This window comes from Amblyraja radiata, chromosome 18, assembly GCF_010909765.2.
Source record: "Amblyraja radiata isolate CabotCenter1 chromosome 18, sAmbRad1.1.pri, whole genome shotgun sequence".
Lineage (NCBI taxonomy): Eukaryota > Metazoa > Chordata > Chondrichthyes > Rajiformes > Rajidae > Amblyraja > Amblyraja radiata.
The window spans coordinates 9,333,075-9,348,755 of record NC_045973.1 but is presented as its reverse complement, the minus strand read 5'-3'; the positions used below and the strand labels follow the sequence as shown (position 1 = coordinate 9,348,755).

The following is a 15,681-nucleotide window of genomic DNA, read 5'->3' as shown; positions in this document are numbered from 1 at the left end:
TCTGAAAGGTGAGGTCCAGAGAACTCGGCACCATTCAGCAGCTTGTCCCAGTTCTGCAAAAGGCACATTTAACATGACCAAAGTGACCTCACAGCACAGAAGCCTTTACTCAATTTTAAAATTGACCCGTTGTCTGACCCGTTGAGTTACTCCAGCCTTTGGTGATACAACATTTCTGTACTGTGTGAAATGTATGGTGTAGTGTACAAAGCATAATTCTACTCTTATACAGTGTGCTTATCTGTTCTCTGCCATCTGTTCCCAATGAGTACAGTACTTCAGAATAAATTGAGCACTGGCTTTATTTCTTTCATCTCCCGAGTAAACTGAATGTTTCATTCAAATGATAATTTTAAGGCTTGTTTGATTCTTCAGTCCATATTCTTGGTAAATTGTTGTGGAAAACCATATACTCAAAAGGAAAAAATATTTTACATTTATTACTGTTGTTAATTTTATTTTGCCTGCTACCACTGTGCCTGTTTTGTTTCTCTCCGTCAATTTGTTTTTACTTTGTTTGAACGCAGTCTTTCAGATTATTTTAAAATCAGTTATTTACAGTCTAATATTTTGAGCAGTGTGAGAGCATCACTTAGAAAATTGATAGTTGTTTTTGAATCGTAAGCGCCGATATAAGCAGGAGTTGATTCCTTTTTCCACCCAGACAGTGATATGCTTTAACTCCAGTATTAGTTGCAACCAGCTGCAGAAACCAGCGGGACCATTATTGGAACACACAGGTTATGGAGTATCATTTCTTAAGTTGTGAAAACCGCTGAATATTAATTCAAAGTAGATTTCTAATCTTTGGCTTGAAGATTGGTGTCTGTTTTCTGTACTTGGAAATAAATTGAACAGTAATTTCATTCCTTTGATATAATGCAACTTGATTATGTTCAAGCTAACCTCTCTCTGCAAATTGACTTAGGCTCCATGTATTTCAAAACCTCTTGACTAATTTATCTTTGCTTACTTTTATATGTACCCTTCTGTAGCCTCTTCATTGGTTTTCTGGGCAGATTTTTCTCCCCTGTTTTGGAAGCTGTAGTTTATGCCTTCGAAATAAATAAATTACAAATAAATGTATCAAAATTGCATGCAGAATTTGTAAAGGCACGAGTGCAGAATGCTGAGTTTTATATGGACAATGTCTTATGGCGGTTGAGAGATTTGTATTAATGTTTGATGTACAGTCATACAGTGTGGAAACAGGCCCTTTGGCCCAACTTGCCTACACCGACCAATATGTCCCATCTACACCAGTCCCACTTGACTGCGTTTGGCCCCAATCTCTCTAAACCTGTCCTTTCCATGTGCCTCTCTAGTTGCCTCTTAAACATTGCGATAGTCCCTGCCTCGTCTATGGAAATGTAATTTGTGAGAAAAACATTTTTCACACAGAGTGGCGAGTCTATGGAATTCTCTGCCACAGAAGGTAGTTGAGGCCAGTTCATTGGCTATATTTAAGAGGGAGTTAGACGTGGCCCTTGTGGCTAAGGGGATCAGGGGCTATGGAGAGAAGGCAGGTACGGGATACTGAGTTGGATGATCAGCCATGATCATATTGAATGACGGTGCAGGGCCGAATGGCCTACTCCTGCACCTATTTTCTATGTTTCTATACATGTTGATATTTTTTATTCATACTAATCCAGCTTTCAGCTTTTGTTTTATAGAGTTCCTATGGTTATGGCGATTTATTCAGTGACACCTGGAAAGCATTTTCTGATTACAATATTATACATTTAAAAACATTTGACCAAAAAAGGGTATGGAAGTATTTTAATATTTGTAGTATGTTCATTTTTAAATGTAATCTGTTTACACATTAACCTTGGTACGTTTCTATGTGAATATCCAGGTATGCTTCAAGGAAGCAGTCTTTTCCTTACTTCCACGGATGCGCTACGGGTTATTTTACAATACTCCTTTGGTAAGTTTGCTTCATGCTTCACTACCTCTGCAATGAATGTAATTTGTTATGTCAGGTGCGAGTGGCGAGATTTAATAGGAACCTGAGGGGGAACTTTTTCACCGGGGGGTGATGGGTATATGAAAGTGGCTGCAGAGGAGGCAGTTGAGACAGATACAACAACAGCATTTAAAATATTTTTGGACAGGTACACGGATGAGAAAGGTTTAGAAGGTTATGGTCCAAACGTGGGCAAATGGGACTAACTTAGATGGGGTATCTTGATCAGCATGGATGAGTTGGGCCTAAGGGCTTGTTTCTGTGCTGAATGACTCGATGACCTTTCATTTTGAATGCAACATATGCACAAAGATCAGTTTATTAATTTTTCTGTTCAAAGTGCTTCCAACATATAAAACACAAACTTACATGAATTCTGCGGTGGCAAGGAACACTAGACCTTTCAGTGAGATTGGGGATTGATTGTAACTAAATTCCTGATACAGATAATCCAGAATCCTTGTTACTTACTTGTTCACAAACTGTGCACTCTATAATTCAATGTGTACTCTGAAGAACAGTCGTAAAATCAGAAGGCTGGTTTTGCAATAATGGAATTAATAATCTGTTTTGGGATGGAATTAAATAAATTTAACATGCAAAGGAAGGATCTCAAGCTGTTAGATTTTCACAAATTTAACCTGAAAATAGCTTCTTGTTTCTGACAAGTCTGAGCAAATAACTTACCAAAAATATTTATCTTATGTTTATATTTGTTATCTTAGTCTCTTGTGCATTGCAAATGCAAAGAGGAAAAAAAACTTCAATAGACAGTTTCAATAAGCAAGAAAGAATGAAGTGTTTTATGAGAACCGCTTTATTTTACTTATAGTACTTTCTGTATACTACTTATCGTAAAATTATATAATAAACATGTACAATTATAATTAAAGTAATCATAGTACTATGGTAAATATATAATAAAATTTAACAATAATTTCACAAAAGATTAAACATGAGCCCTTTAATAGGATCAAACTTTTAACCTCAATGGGTCATGAAATTTGATGAGTAAACATATAAATGTGTTTGCCATTTATCCATTTATGTTAGTCCATGAGATGATTTGTTACATATAATGTTAATTCTTTGCTTTTAATTTACAGGTGCCTGACTGCTTTAGCACAGGGATGTTCAGAGCATTCTCACAACATGTCCTCTTTAGGTTAAATATTACAAAAGATGTTCCGTTGGTAAGTACCAAATGTAAAAGCGAATTACTGTAATAAAGGAGTAAGCTCAAATTTAATTATTCAAATAATGTGCTCTGCTAACAACGTGGGATAACTGCAACGAAAATTAGTAACTTTGGATGTTGTTTAGTTTAGAGATACAGTGCAGAAACAGGCCCGTCGACACAATGAGTCCGCGCCGACCAGCGATCCCCGCACACTAATGTAATCCTGCATACACTAGGGACAATTTTACAACTCTACCAACCTAATTAACCTACAGACCTGTATGTCTTTGGAGTGAGAGAGGAAACCAGAGAGGAAATCCCACTTAAAGAGAACGTACAAACTCAGGACAGACAAACACCCATAGTCTGGATCGAACCTGGGTCTCTGGCGCTGTAAGGCAGCAACCCTACCGCTTGGTACAAGGTCTTGAGTAGTTGGGAATGACGACACTTATGTGTCTTTATAAATTATACAGGCAAACTTGCCTATTGATGAGTGTTTGCCGACACTGGGCCTGTACTTGCTGGAGTTCAGAAGGATGAGGGGGGGACCTCATTGAAATTTACCAAATAGTGAAAGACCTTGATTGAGTGAATGTGGAGAATATGTTTCTGCTAGTGGCAGAGTCTCGGACCAGAGGCCATAGCCTCAGAATAAAAGGGCGTACCTTTAGAAAGGAGTTGAGAAGGAATATCTTTAGTCAGAGGATGGTGAATCTGTGGAATTCATTGCCACAGAAGGCTGTGGAGGCCGACAATGGATATCTTTAAGGTGGAGACTGCATGTGTTTGTCTCTGAGTGAGAATGTTACAGTTTGTAAGTTTTATTTTGTCTGTGGTCTGGGCTGATATGTTGGTGTTCTTCTATCTTGTAGCTGAATATTAGATTATTAGAGATGCCGCTGGTTTAATGAGGCGTTTCATCATAATAACATTGCTGGCATGTTAATTCATTTTATGCTGCAAAGATCCATTGCCCTGCAAAGATATAAAGGCATTTACTGTGTAAATTCAATGACTGTTAGTTCCACTTAATCACTAAACTATACTTCTGCGCAATGTTAATTTGTCACACTTAAAGTTATGATTTAAAGTCAATGTTCAGCAGTACTTTGCAGGTTTTAGCCAAAGATGAAATAGATAAAACCAAACCATCATAAAAATGAAATAAGAGAATGGTGATATGAGAGTTGATGGCTTGTGGAATAGCGATGTGTTATTAGGTCGGGTTAAGTTGAGGGTTGGTATAATAGTTGTACTTCCCCATTAACTTGTGCTCTATGCTCTATGCTCTATGCTCTGGCCACCATTTTGTTATAAAAGAGATCCCCTTCTGCAATAACTTTTAGTTTAGTTTAGAGATACAACATGGAAACAGGCCCTTCAGCCCACTAAGTCCACACAGACCAGTGATCACCCCGTCCATTCCCACTGTCCTACACACTATGGATAATTTACAATTTTACGTGCCAATTACACTACAAACCTGCACGTATTTAGAGTGTGGGAGGAAACCAAAGATCTCGGAGAAAACCCATGCAGGTCCGTACAGACAGCACCCATAGTCAGGATCGAACCCGGGTCTCTGGCGCTGTGAGGCAGCAACTCTACCGCTGCGCCACCGTGCCGCCCTGCAGATTGGTTCAGTAGTTTGCAGGTTTTGAGAGTGATTCCTTACATACCTAATTCCGACCTGTCCGGGTCTTAGGGAATTGTTGGAAATGGGTGGTGAGAACTGGTGCCAAATCCTGAGAGTTAAAATGTTAAAGTTAAACGTTACACATTTCCATAGAAATCTGATGTCTGAGAAGGATCCCAATCCAGGACGTCACCTATCCATTCCCGCCTCAGATGCTGCCTGACCCGCTGAGTTACCTCCACAAATGTGTGTTGTGCACACAATTCCGGCATCTTCAGTTCCTTGTGCCTCCAGAATTCCAAATGAACGTTTGGCAAAGCCCATTAACTTGGCTGCTGGGAAGCGGAATCTCGACGGAGGTGGTGGTGGGGGGGTTTGTCCTAAATGACAACGCAACACATATTCAATATTTTGAGATCCTAATGTACACTTACAATTTCGATATTTGGAATTCTCAATGAATCTACTCTCTTTTATCAAGACGGGAAGAATTCGCGTAACGTTCCTGGTAAGGAGCACGCAGTATCGTAGAGTTTTAAACCAACAGGAGGTGAGTAATTAATGAAAGGATTTTTACTGTCTAAGGTGCTTGCCAGTGGTTAGTTTTTTTTAGTTTAGAGATACAGCGCGGAAACAAGCCCTTCGGCCCCGCACAAAGTAGTTTTGATTAATGGGGCCATTTAGCGAACCTCACTGAAGTGTGAATGTCACTAAGTGCAAATGAACCACTAGTTTCCAGGAGAGTCGTCTAGGGTCAGAAGCCACAGCCTCAGAATAAAAGGACGTACTTTTAGAAAGAAGGTGCGGAGGAATTTCTTTAGTCAGGTGGTGGTGAATCTGTGGAATTCATCACCACAAACAGCCGTGGAGGACAAGTCAATGGATATCTTTAAGGTGAAGATTGATATATTCTTGATTAGTAAGGGTGTCGGGGTTATGGGGAGAAGGCAGGAGAATGGGGTTGAGAGGGAAAGACAGATCAGCCGTGATTGAATGGTGGGGTGGATTCGATGGGCCAAATTACCAAATTCTGCTCCCATAACTAATGAATTTATGAACTTCACCACTTCTCCGAAGAGGAAAGCTGCAATTTTTCTATTTGCAATGCACAACAGTTGCTTAGATAAATTTGATATAACGATGTAACTGCCAGTTGATAGAGGTGCAGGATGGCTCTCCCATATCCCCCATATCATTTAAAATAAATATGTAGAAATGTGAGACAGACACATCTTCAACCAACACATTAAGAACTCCTTCATGAAGGAGGCAAGTGGGACTAGAGTAGGTGGGGCAAGTGTGGGCAAGTCGGGCAAGTGGTCAGTGTGGGCAAGTCGGACCAAAGGGCCTGTTTCCACGCTGAATGACTGTCCAAAAGCTGGAAAGGGTGCAGAGAAGATTTACGAGGATATTGTCAGGACTCGAGGGTCTGAGCTATAGGGAGAGGTTGAGCAGGCGAGGACTTCAGGAGGATGAGGAGTGATCTTATAGAGGTGTACAAGATCACGAGAGGAATAGACAGAGTAAATGCACAGTCTTTCACTCAGTAAGGGGAATCAAGAATCAGAGGACATTGGTTTAAGGTGAAGAGGGAAAGATTTAATAGGAATCTGAGCGACAACTTTTTTACACAAAGGGTGCTGGGTATATGGAACAAGCTGCTGGAGGAGGTTGTTGAGGCAGGTACATGGATAGGAAAGATTTAGAGGGGTAAGGGCCAAATGCAGGCAGGTGGGACTAGTGTAGAAGGAGCATGTTCGTCGCATAGAAAAATAGAAACATAGAATAATAGGTGCAGGAGTGGGCCATTCGGCCCTTCGAGCCAGCACTGCCATTCAATATGATCATGGCTGATCATCCAAAATCAATACCATTTTCCTGCTTTTTCCCCATATCTCTTGATTCCGTTAGCCCTAAGAGCTAAATCTCCCTTGAAAACATCCAGTGAATTGGCCTCCATTGCCTTCTTGTGCAGAGAATTCCACAGATTCACAACTCTCTGGGTGAAGAAGTTTTCCCTCATTTCAGTCCTAAATGGCCTACCCCTTATTCTTAGTTTAAGACCCCTGGCTCTGGACTCTCCCAACATCGGGAACATTTTTCCTGCATCAAGCCTGTCCAAACCTTTAAGAAATTTATATGTTTCCATAAGATGCCCTCTCATCCTTCTAAATTACAGTGAATATAAGCCCAGTTAAACCATTCTTTCATCATATAATAATAATAATGGATGGGATTTATATAGCGCCTTTCTAGATACTCAAGGCAATCATATGTCAGTCCTGCCATCCTGGGAATTAGCCCGGTGAACCTACGAACCTCCCTCAATAGCAATAATAAGTTGGGCCGAAGAGCCTGTGTTTCCACGCTGTATGACTCTATGACACTCAAAAAGCCAACAATTTATTTCCTTACCTCCCCTCCATCCCCTCCAATTTCTCTCCCCTGATCTTATAACTTGTCTTTCAAACCTGCTATCAGTGTCTTGTATCTCTGCAACATGACAGTCTTGTCAACATCTTTTAAAAATAATACACATATGTCTTTGAGATGCTTCTTTTCGGGATGAGAAGTCTCTACATCAAACATTCCTTCAATGTGCTCTGACAAATGCAACAGAACCTTGAAAATAAAAAGACTTGCTGAAAGTCACGTCAGAACCTGGAAATCTCGTCAAATGATGGAAAACATGTCAAACAGGTGCAGAAAACACTGGAAATACTCAGCAAGTCAGGCCGCATCTGAGGGAAGAGAAACAGAGGCAATGGTCATCTGACGGGTCTGAAGGAGTACCCCCCCCCCCCCCCATGAAACGTTGACTCTGTTCCTCTTCCCATAGATAGACACAAAATGCTGGAGTAACTCAGTGGGACAGGCAGCATCTCTGGAGAGAAGGGATGAGTGACGTTTTGGGTCGAGACCCTTACTTCATTCTGAAGTAGGGTCTCGACTCAAAACGCCTCCCATCCCATCTCTCCAGAGATGCTGCCTGTCCTGCTGAGTTACTCCAGCATTTTGTGTCTATCTTCGGTGTAAACCAGCATCTGCAGTTCCTTCCTACACGCCTCTTCCCACAGATGCAGCCTGACCTGCTGAATATTTCCAGCGTTTTCTGTTTACGCCAGAGTTCTTTAGTAACTTGTCAGTTTCTTTGTTGAACTAAATTAAGGCGCATGTTGCAATCAAAAGCGCTTGAACAATTGGTTGGGAAGAAAGCCAAACTGTAAGAAAGACGACTGCGCCTCCTTTGTTTCCACTGTGGTGGCAGCGAAAAAAATGTCGGCCACAATTCGTGGAGTAGCTCATCGGGAGAAGAATGGAGAGCAGGGGAGAGACAAGACTTTGCCTTCCATCACAGTGAAGAGAAGATTCACTGTGATGGATGTTTGTGTAAATTGTGTTGGTGTGTGTCTTGGTTCTTTTCTTGTTGTATGACTGCAGAAACCAAATTTTGTTTGAACTTCATTTGAGGTTCAAATGACAATAAATGGTATTGTATTGTATGATGCAGCTTAGGCAAGGTGTCTAACATTCAAGCTCAACTGATTAAACAATAAAGGGCAAATTAATAGTAATTGGTCCTTTATTGGTCACAGTTGCAACTGCACAGTGTGAGTCTATTTGCATATATTACACACGCAAGTACCACCATGTTTTGGTGCCGTTATTCAAAGTTTAAATTATACACACAGTAATTGAAATACCAAATTGATTGGAGAGTAAGACATAAAAAGCTGGAGTAACTCAGCGGGTCATACAGCATCTTTGGAGAAAAGGAATTGGTGGAGTTTTGGATCGAGGCCCTTCTTCAGACGTCAGAGTGTATAAAATCATGAGATGAATAGATCATGTAGATGCACAGAGTCTCTTGCCCAGAGTAGGTGAATCAAGGAACAGAGGACGTACAGTAGGTTTAAGGTGAAGGGGAAAAGATTTATTAGGAATCTGAGGGGTGACTTTTTCACACAAAGGGTGGTGGGTGTCTGGAACAAGCAGCCAGAGGAGGTATTCAAAAGGGAACTGCAGATGCTGGAATATCGAAGGTACACACAATTGCTGGGGAATTCCTTCGCTCCATAGATGCTGCTGCACCAGCCAGAGGAGGTAGTTGAGGCTGGGACCATTCCAACGTTTAAGGAACAGTTAGACAGGTACTTGGGTAGGACAGGTTTGAAGGGATCTGGACCAAGCACAGGCAGTTGGGTCTAGTATAGCTGGGACATGTTGGCCGGTGTGGGCCAGTTTAACCGAAGGGCCTGTTTCCACACTGTATCACTTTATGAATCTATGACTAAACTTTGGTAAACTTTGTTAAAATTGCTGGTCTGTTGTGTCAAGGGAGATTGCATTCACGCAACTCAACAGAAGAGGGTTGTAGTGATGTGGGGTGTACCAGTAAGACCCGGAGTCGGAAAAAGGGAAACACAGTTCATATCTTTTAGGGTCAGTACCTTAAAAGGGTGCATTATGTGTGTGTTTTATTGCCTTTTTAAAAGATGTAATTATTAACAAAATCTTTGTTTATCATTTCATACTGTAATTATGTATTTTTAAGTGCTTGGGTTATTTCTGACATAGGTCTGTGATGGAGAGTTCTTGAATTGTGTTAATTCCTCAATAAAATTAACATTTAAAATACAGCAAATATTTTTACCTTTGTCCTCAGCTTGTGAAAGCTTTGAAGATGGCTTCTGTATTTGACGTCAGAGTGGTGGATTACAAGTAAGTATTTAACCTTATACAATAGGGATGTGATTTCAGGATGGTTGATGGTTGTTGGGAAGAAACTGTTCCTGAACCTGGACGTCACGGTTTGAAGACTCCTACACATTCTTCCCGATGGCAGGAGTCCAATGAGAGCGTGGCCAGGGTGATCTTCTTCTTGCGTTTGAGGCAGAGGAAGTCCGCAGCAGGGTGATGCCATCCGGTTCGACATCCGTTGGTGCCCGCCCTGAAAAGGGCGCATGCTCCAGGTTGGCGCCAAGCTGCGGCGCTGCTTCTGTCTCTGTTTGTTGTCGTTCGCCTCACTGAGGTCAGTTGTCAGGTCTCACCATGAGGAGGTCGACAACATGAGCCTCGCCAGGGTGGTGTGGGTCTTCGATGCTGCTGGCTGCCTTTTTGATACAGCACCTCCTTCAGATACTTAGGTTCACTTTGGGGGGGGAAAGCCACTCTTTAAACAGAAAGAAACAAATTGCAGGAACAAAGCACCACAGATGTTGGGGTTCATACACAAAAGGACACAAAGTGCTGGAGTAAATCAGAAAGTCATGCAGCATCTCTGGAGAACATGGATAGGTGACGTTTCAGGCCTTCAGACTGATTGTAAGTGGGGGCGGGGAGGAGCAAGCTGGAAGAAATGAGGCAGGATAAAGCGTTATCACACTGGTGCTCTTTTAGTTTAGTTTAGAGATACAGCGCGGTAACAGGCACTTCAGGCCACCGAGTCCGCACCGACCAGCGATCCCCACACATTAACACAAGCCTACACACACTTGGGACAATTTACACTTATATACAAACCCAAGCCAATTAACCTACAAACCTGTACTTCTTTGGAGTGTCAAATCTTTCTTTGGAGTTTAGAATTGTTACATTTTTCCATCCTCACCTTAAACCTTAGTCCTCCTCTGGTTCTTGATCCCTCTACTCTGGTTAAAATACTTTTATTGGATTTACTGTATCTATTCCTCTCATGAGTAACGGGTCGACACAGGTGAAGGGGATACGTTGACAGGCGGATGGTTGGAACAAAGGCCAGAGATAAGATCAATAGGTGTGAGACAGGTTTGAAGATTTGCGGATTGTGAAGCCAGTGGGGACCAGTCTAGTGGAGCGATTCAGCAGATCCAATTCACTACGTCCACCATGCCTTGAGTTTGTGATGATGGTGAAGAATATGTTGGGTATTACCAGGAAGAGGCATTTGTGTGGTTAAATATGATGTTTAAGTTTCTTCAGGAGAAACAGCATTGCTGATTACCTATGATTTTAAGACATAATGTGCATTTGCTACATTTTAAGGAACAGCACACTAAATCTTATTTCACCATCCATTGTGATAGTCCTACAGCATGGAAACAGGCCCTTCGGCCCAACTTGCTCATGCCAACCAACATGTCCCATCTACACTAATGCCATATGCCTGCATTTGGCCCGATCCCTCTAAACCTGTCCTATCCATGTACTTATCCAAATGTTTTTAATTGTTGTCATAGAACCTGCCTCAACTACCTTCTCTAGCAGCTAGTTGCATATATCTACCACCCTTTGTGTAAAAAAATTTGCCTCTCAGGTTCCTATTAAATTTTTTCATCCTCACCTTAACCTATGTCCTCTGGTTCTTGATTTCTATACTCTGGTTAAAGGACTGTGCATTTACCGTATATTCCGTATATTCCTTGCATGATTACTACTGCTAAGGTCATAAGTGATATAATTCGGCCATTCGGCCCATCAAGTCTACTCCACCATTAATCATGGCTGATCTATCTCTCCCTCCAAACCCCATTCTTCTGCCTTCTTCCCATAACCCCTGACACCCGTACTAGTCAAGAATCTATCTATCTCTGCCTGAAAAATATCCATTGATGGCCTCCACAGCCTTCTGTGGCAAAGAATTCCACAGATTCACCATCCTCTGACTAAAGAAATTCCTCCTCATCTCCTTCCTAAAGGAATGTCCTTTAATTTTGAGGCTATGTCTTCTGGTCCTAGACTCTCCCACTAGTGGAAACATCCTCTCCACATCCACTCTATCACTATTTGGTATGTTTCAATGAGGTCCCCCCCCATCCTAAACTCCAGTGAGTACTGGTCCAGTGCTGCCAAATGTTTATCATATGTTAACTCACCCAGTCCGGGATCATTTTTGTAAACCTCCTCTAGACCCTCTCCAGAGCCAGCACAACCTTCCTCAGATATCGTGAGGAAGGGTATGTTAATTTTAGATATGGTCATTTTAGTTTAGAGATACAGCGTTTGATCCACTGAGTAAGTCCTGACCGGCGATCCCTGTACACCGCCACTATCCTACATGCTAGAGACAATTTACAATTTTTTCCAACGCCAATTAACCTACAAACCAGCACGTCTTTGGAGTGTGGTAGGAAACCCGCGCAGTCACGTGGAGAAGGTACAAGCTCCGTACAGGCAGCATCCGTAGTCAGGATCGAACCCGGGACTCTGGTGGTGTGTGGCAGCAAGTCTACTGCCCTGCCGCCCCTAAACTGCTAATGTGCACCAACCTCAAAAGTATGTTTGCGATGCGGAAAAAAAGTTAGATGTTGCAGAGTTAGTGAGTGGAGGAGGAATGTTCGGAAGTCATTCCCATAAGCTCATTGACCGTGTTGTGACGGAAGGACCGTAAATGAGTAGAACGATCACAGGAACCTTATGTAACACAATTTATGGGGTTGGTGCACTGCGAAATTGTGCAGTGGTTTTATGCTTGGCTGCTTTGTGCAATATTAATAGTGCTTGTAGAACAAGCAGAAAGGGAAGCGCCAGTATTACTCCCACACATCACTGTTATGCTGCTGAGAAAACCTGCATCAAAAATTTAGAGAGTCATAATAGTTGGCATCAAATCCTGAAGATAATAACGGGTTGCTTTATTGTCTGTAATCTCCTCCAGTCTTGCAATCTTCCAGGATCTCTACACTCTCATGGCCTGTTTTTTTGCATTCTGCTTTTAATTGCTTCATTCATGGCCATGTTTTAATCTGCCTTGGAAATTCTCTTCCTTATTAAAGAACCTTCTGGGGATTTATCCACCAGCATATGTCTAAGGACAAACAATGCACAATCCAAGACTATGTTTGACCAACAATGTTCTGAATATTTTCAGCCACTGTAATTGAGACTGAAGTTCTGAACCTATAATCCTCTTTGTAGCACACTTGAGTCTTCAATTCCAACTGAGCCCAGCTTACTCATAAGTTGTGTCCTATGAGCTGATCTTACTCGCAACTTTCACCGATCTCAAGGAAAACATGAAGGAGAGTAAATTGGAGGAGCTCAGTGGGCCAGGCAGTGTCCACGGAGGGAAATGAACAGATGACGTTTTGGTTCGCGACCCTTCTTCCGACTGATCTCAGTCTCTTTCCTCATTGTGTAGCCGTGCAAGCCAACATTATTTTACATTCAGACACAAAATACTGGAGTAACTCAGAAGGCCAGGCAGCATCTCTGGAGAAAAAGAATAGGCAACGTTTTGGGTCAAGATCCTTCTTCAGACTCCGAGACCCTTCTTCAGAATCTGAAGAAGATTCTCGACATGAAACATCACCTGCTCCTTTTCTCCAGAGATGTTGCCTGATCCTCTGAGTTACTCCAGCATTTTGTGTCTGTTTTCAGTGTAAGCCAGCATCTGCAGTTCCTTCCTACACATTATTTTACATTTTATCAACATGCCATTTGTAAAGGGCGCAATTCTGTTTGATTTTCTTCTTGACACTCAATGAACAGGATCACATTCACTTCTGCACAGAGGCTGGTAGTTAAATGGAACGATGAAATGGCCTGAGGAAGTGGTTCAGACAGATACAACAACAACATTTAAAAGAGATTTGGACGGGTGCATGGATAGGATGGATTTGGAGGGAGAGGGGCCAAATGCAGGCAAATGAGACTAGTTTATATGGGCAATAGACATGGTCAATGCTTGACATGGATAATTATGGCTGAAGGGCCTGTTTGCATGCTATTTGACTGGAGGCAGAGAAGAATGTTCTATGATGAGAATGTTTTTCCATTTTCTCCCCCCAAAAAATCATCTTTGGTCAATTAAAATAAAAGGAGGAAATTGATGGGGTGATAAATTGTTTGAAGTGTACTTCTTATTACAACATCAAATAGTATTGAATTTTATTTCATTGTATTGCACTTTCTGATTGTTATTCTGGCAAAAAAAAGTCCTGCAGTGTTATTCATAGAGGCATCATGATTAGCTTTTCAATACGAATCTCTTAAATAAAGCTTCATTGTTTACTTCAGCCTAACTACACTTTGCAAGTGCAAGTTCACACAAATATAGCATCTTATTTATCATTCCATTCTCCGTAATCTTCCCAACATGCATGCAATGAGGAGTGTCTGGATGTATATTGGAATTATTGAACATAAAACTGAACTAACTCCTTATATTCCACAATAAACCAAAATTAAATCAGAACGATAAATTGTCTTAGAGCCCTATAGCATGCCCTTATAGAAAGATTTGTGCTAACTCAAATCCATAACTTGCTGTATTTTGTGTGAAAATAGCTCTGTGAAGTTCGTTACAGTGTCCGGGAACAGGGAATATTTGCTGACATCAAACGATGTTACCAATTAGTTAATGATTTAAGCACTCCCATGAAGTACTGTTTACGATAGAACTGCAGATGCTGGAAAAATCGAAGGTAGACACAAATGCTGGAGAAACTCAGCGGGTGAGGCAGCATCTATGGAGCGAAGGAATAGGTGACGTTTCGGGTCGAGACCCTTCTTCAGACTACTGTATTACCTAGAGTCAATATAACTTCTATTCCTATTTCTTCAAATGGCTCAATGCATTTAAAGATTGGTTAAAAAAAATAGTGAATGAAGGAACTGCAGACGCTGGTTTAAGCCCCAGATAGACACAAAATGCCAGAGTAACTCAGCGGGACAGGCAGCATCTCTGGGAGAGAAGGAATGGGTGACGATTTGGGTCGAGACCCTCCTTCAGACTAGTCTGACTAGTCCTTGTCTGAAGAAGGGTCTCGACCCGAAACGTCACCCATTCCTTCTCTCTGGTTAAAAAAAAGTTTTTGATGTGAAAGACTAAACTGCTCATGTGAGGCCAGGATTGATTAAATTAGATTTCATATTGTAGTCTTCACTTTCTAATCTTTTTCTGTCTTCAGAGACATTGGATTTTTAGAACAACTGAAAATAACACACAATTCGGATATTTTTATCTCCATTCACGGGGCCGGACTGACTCACCTATTCTTCCTTCCAGATTGGGCTGTCATTTTTGAATTGTACGTAAATTTCTTTTATTATTGCAAATCCCTTTGTATTTGGTGGAATTTCATGTGTGCATTCGCCTTTTAGTTCAGTGGCAACAGTCCCTTTAGCTCACCAAGTCCATGCCGACTAACGATCACCCTTACGCTAGTTGTATGTTATCCCAGTTTTGCATCCTACACACTTAGGGCAATTTTCGGAAGCCAATTAACCAACAAACCTGCACATCTTTGGAATGTGAGAGGAAGCTGGAGCATCCGGAGAAAACCCCTCGCCATCACAGTGAGAACGCACAAACTTCGTACGGACAGTACCCGTAGTCAGGATTGAACCCGTGTCCCTAGTGCTGTAAGGCAGCAAGTCATTGGTTCCCTCATACACTTTTGTGATCCTTATAATCCACATGTTTCATTTAAAACCGTTAATTTTCACATCTTTCAGTCTTCTGAAACTAGCTTATCTTAATGTTCTCGTATATCATATGCCTGCCGATGAGAAAGAATTATAGAATCAATCTTCTGAATCCTCACAAAGTCACAATCTGTTGGTCCTAATTCCTTGTGACAAGCTGATGCACACACCCATCCAGCAGCAAATGGCACTTAGAAAGAGTTAGCTCATTGCCATAAGCTGCTTCTTCAGATTTTATACGGTTTCTTGCATAACACAAGTCTGCTCTTCAGGTACAATTGTGACGATGATCGCTGCTATTTGGATTTAGCTCGACTTCGAGGAGTTCACTACACCACGTGGGAGAAAAGTGACAAAGTTATACCTCAGGATAAGGTTTGTGATCTTCACATAGAGAGTTGTGAGTGTGTGGAATTCTCTGCCTCAGTGGGCGGTGGAGGCCAGTTCTCTGGATACTTTCAAGAGAGAGCTAGATAGGACTCT

The 15,681-nt window shown here is 41.6% G+C and overlaps 1 protein-coding gene across 5 annotated transcripts in view; it reads left to right on the top strand.

Moving 5' to 3' along the window:
* Positions 1-15,681, top strand: part of eogt (EGF domain specific O-linked N-acetylglucosamine transferase) — a 35,086-nt gene that overhangs the window by 17,334 nt on the left and 2,071 nt on the right. For 3 of the 5 annotated variants that reach the window (XM_033036683.1, XM_033036680.1, XM_033036679.1), the window contains 7 exons: positions 1,677-1,769; positions 1,862-1,933; positions 3,079-3,165; positions 5,273-5,341; positions 9,458-9,513; positions 14,682-14,801; positions 15,471-15,573. In XM_033036683.1, coding sequence (XP_032892574.1) covers positions 1,677-1,769; positions 1,862-1,933; positions 3,079-3,165; positions 5,273-5,341; positions 9,458-9,513; positions 14,682-14,801; positions 15,471-15,573 — 600 coding nt within the window. The remainder of the gene's footprint in view (positions 1-1,676; positions 1,770-1,861; positions 1,934-3,078; positions 3,166-5,272; positions 5,342-9,457; positions 9,514-14,681; positions 14,802-15,470; positions 15,574-15,681) is intronic. The other 2 variants (XM_033036682.1, XM_033036681.1) reach the window with 2 other exon arrangements.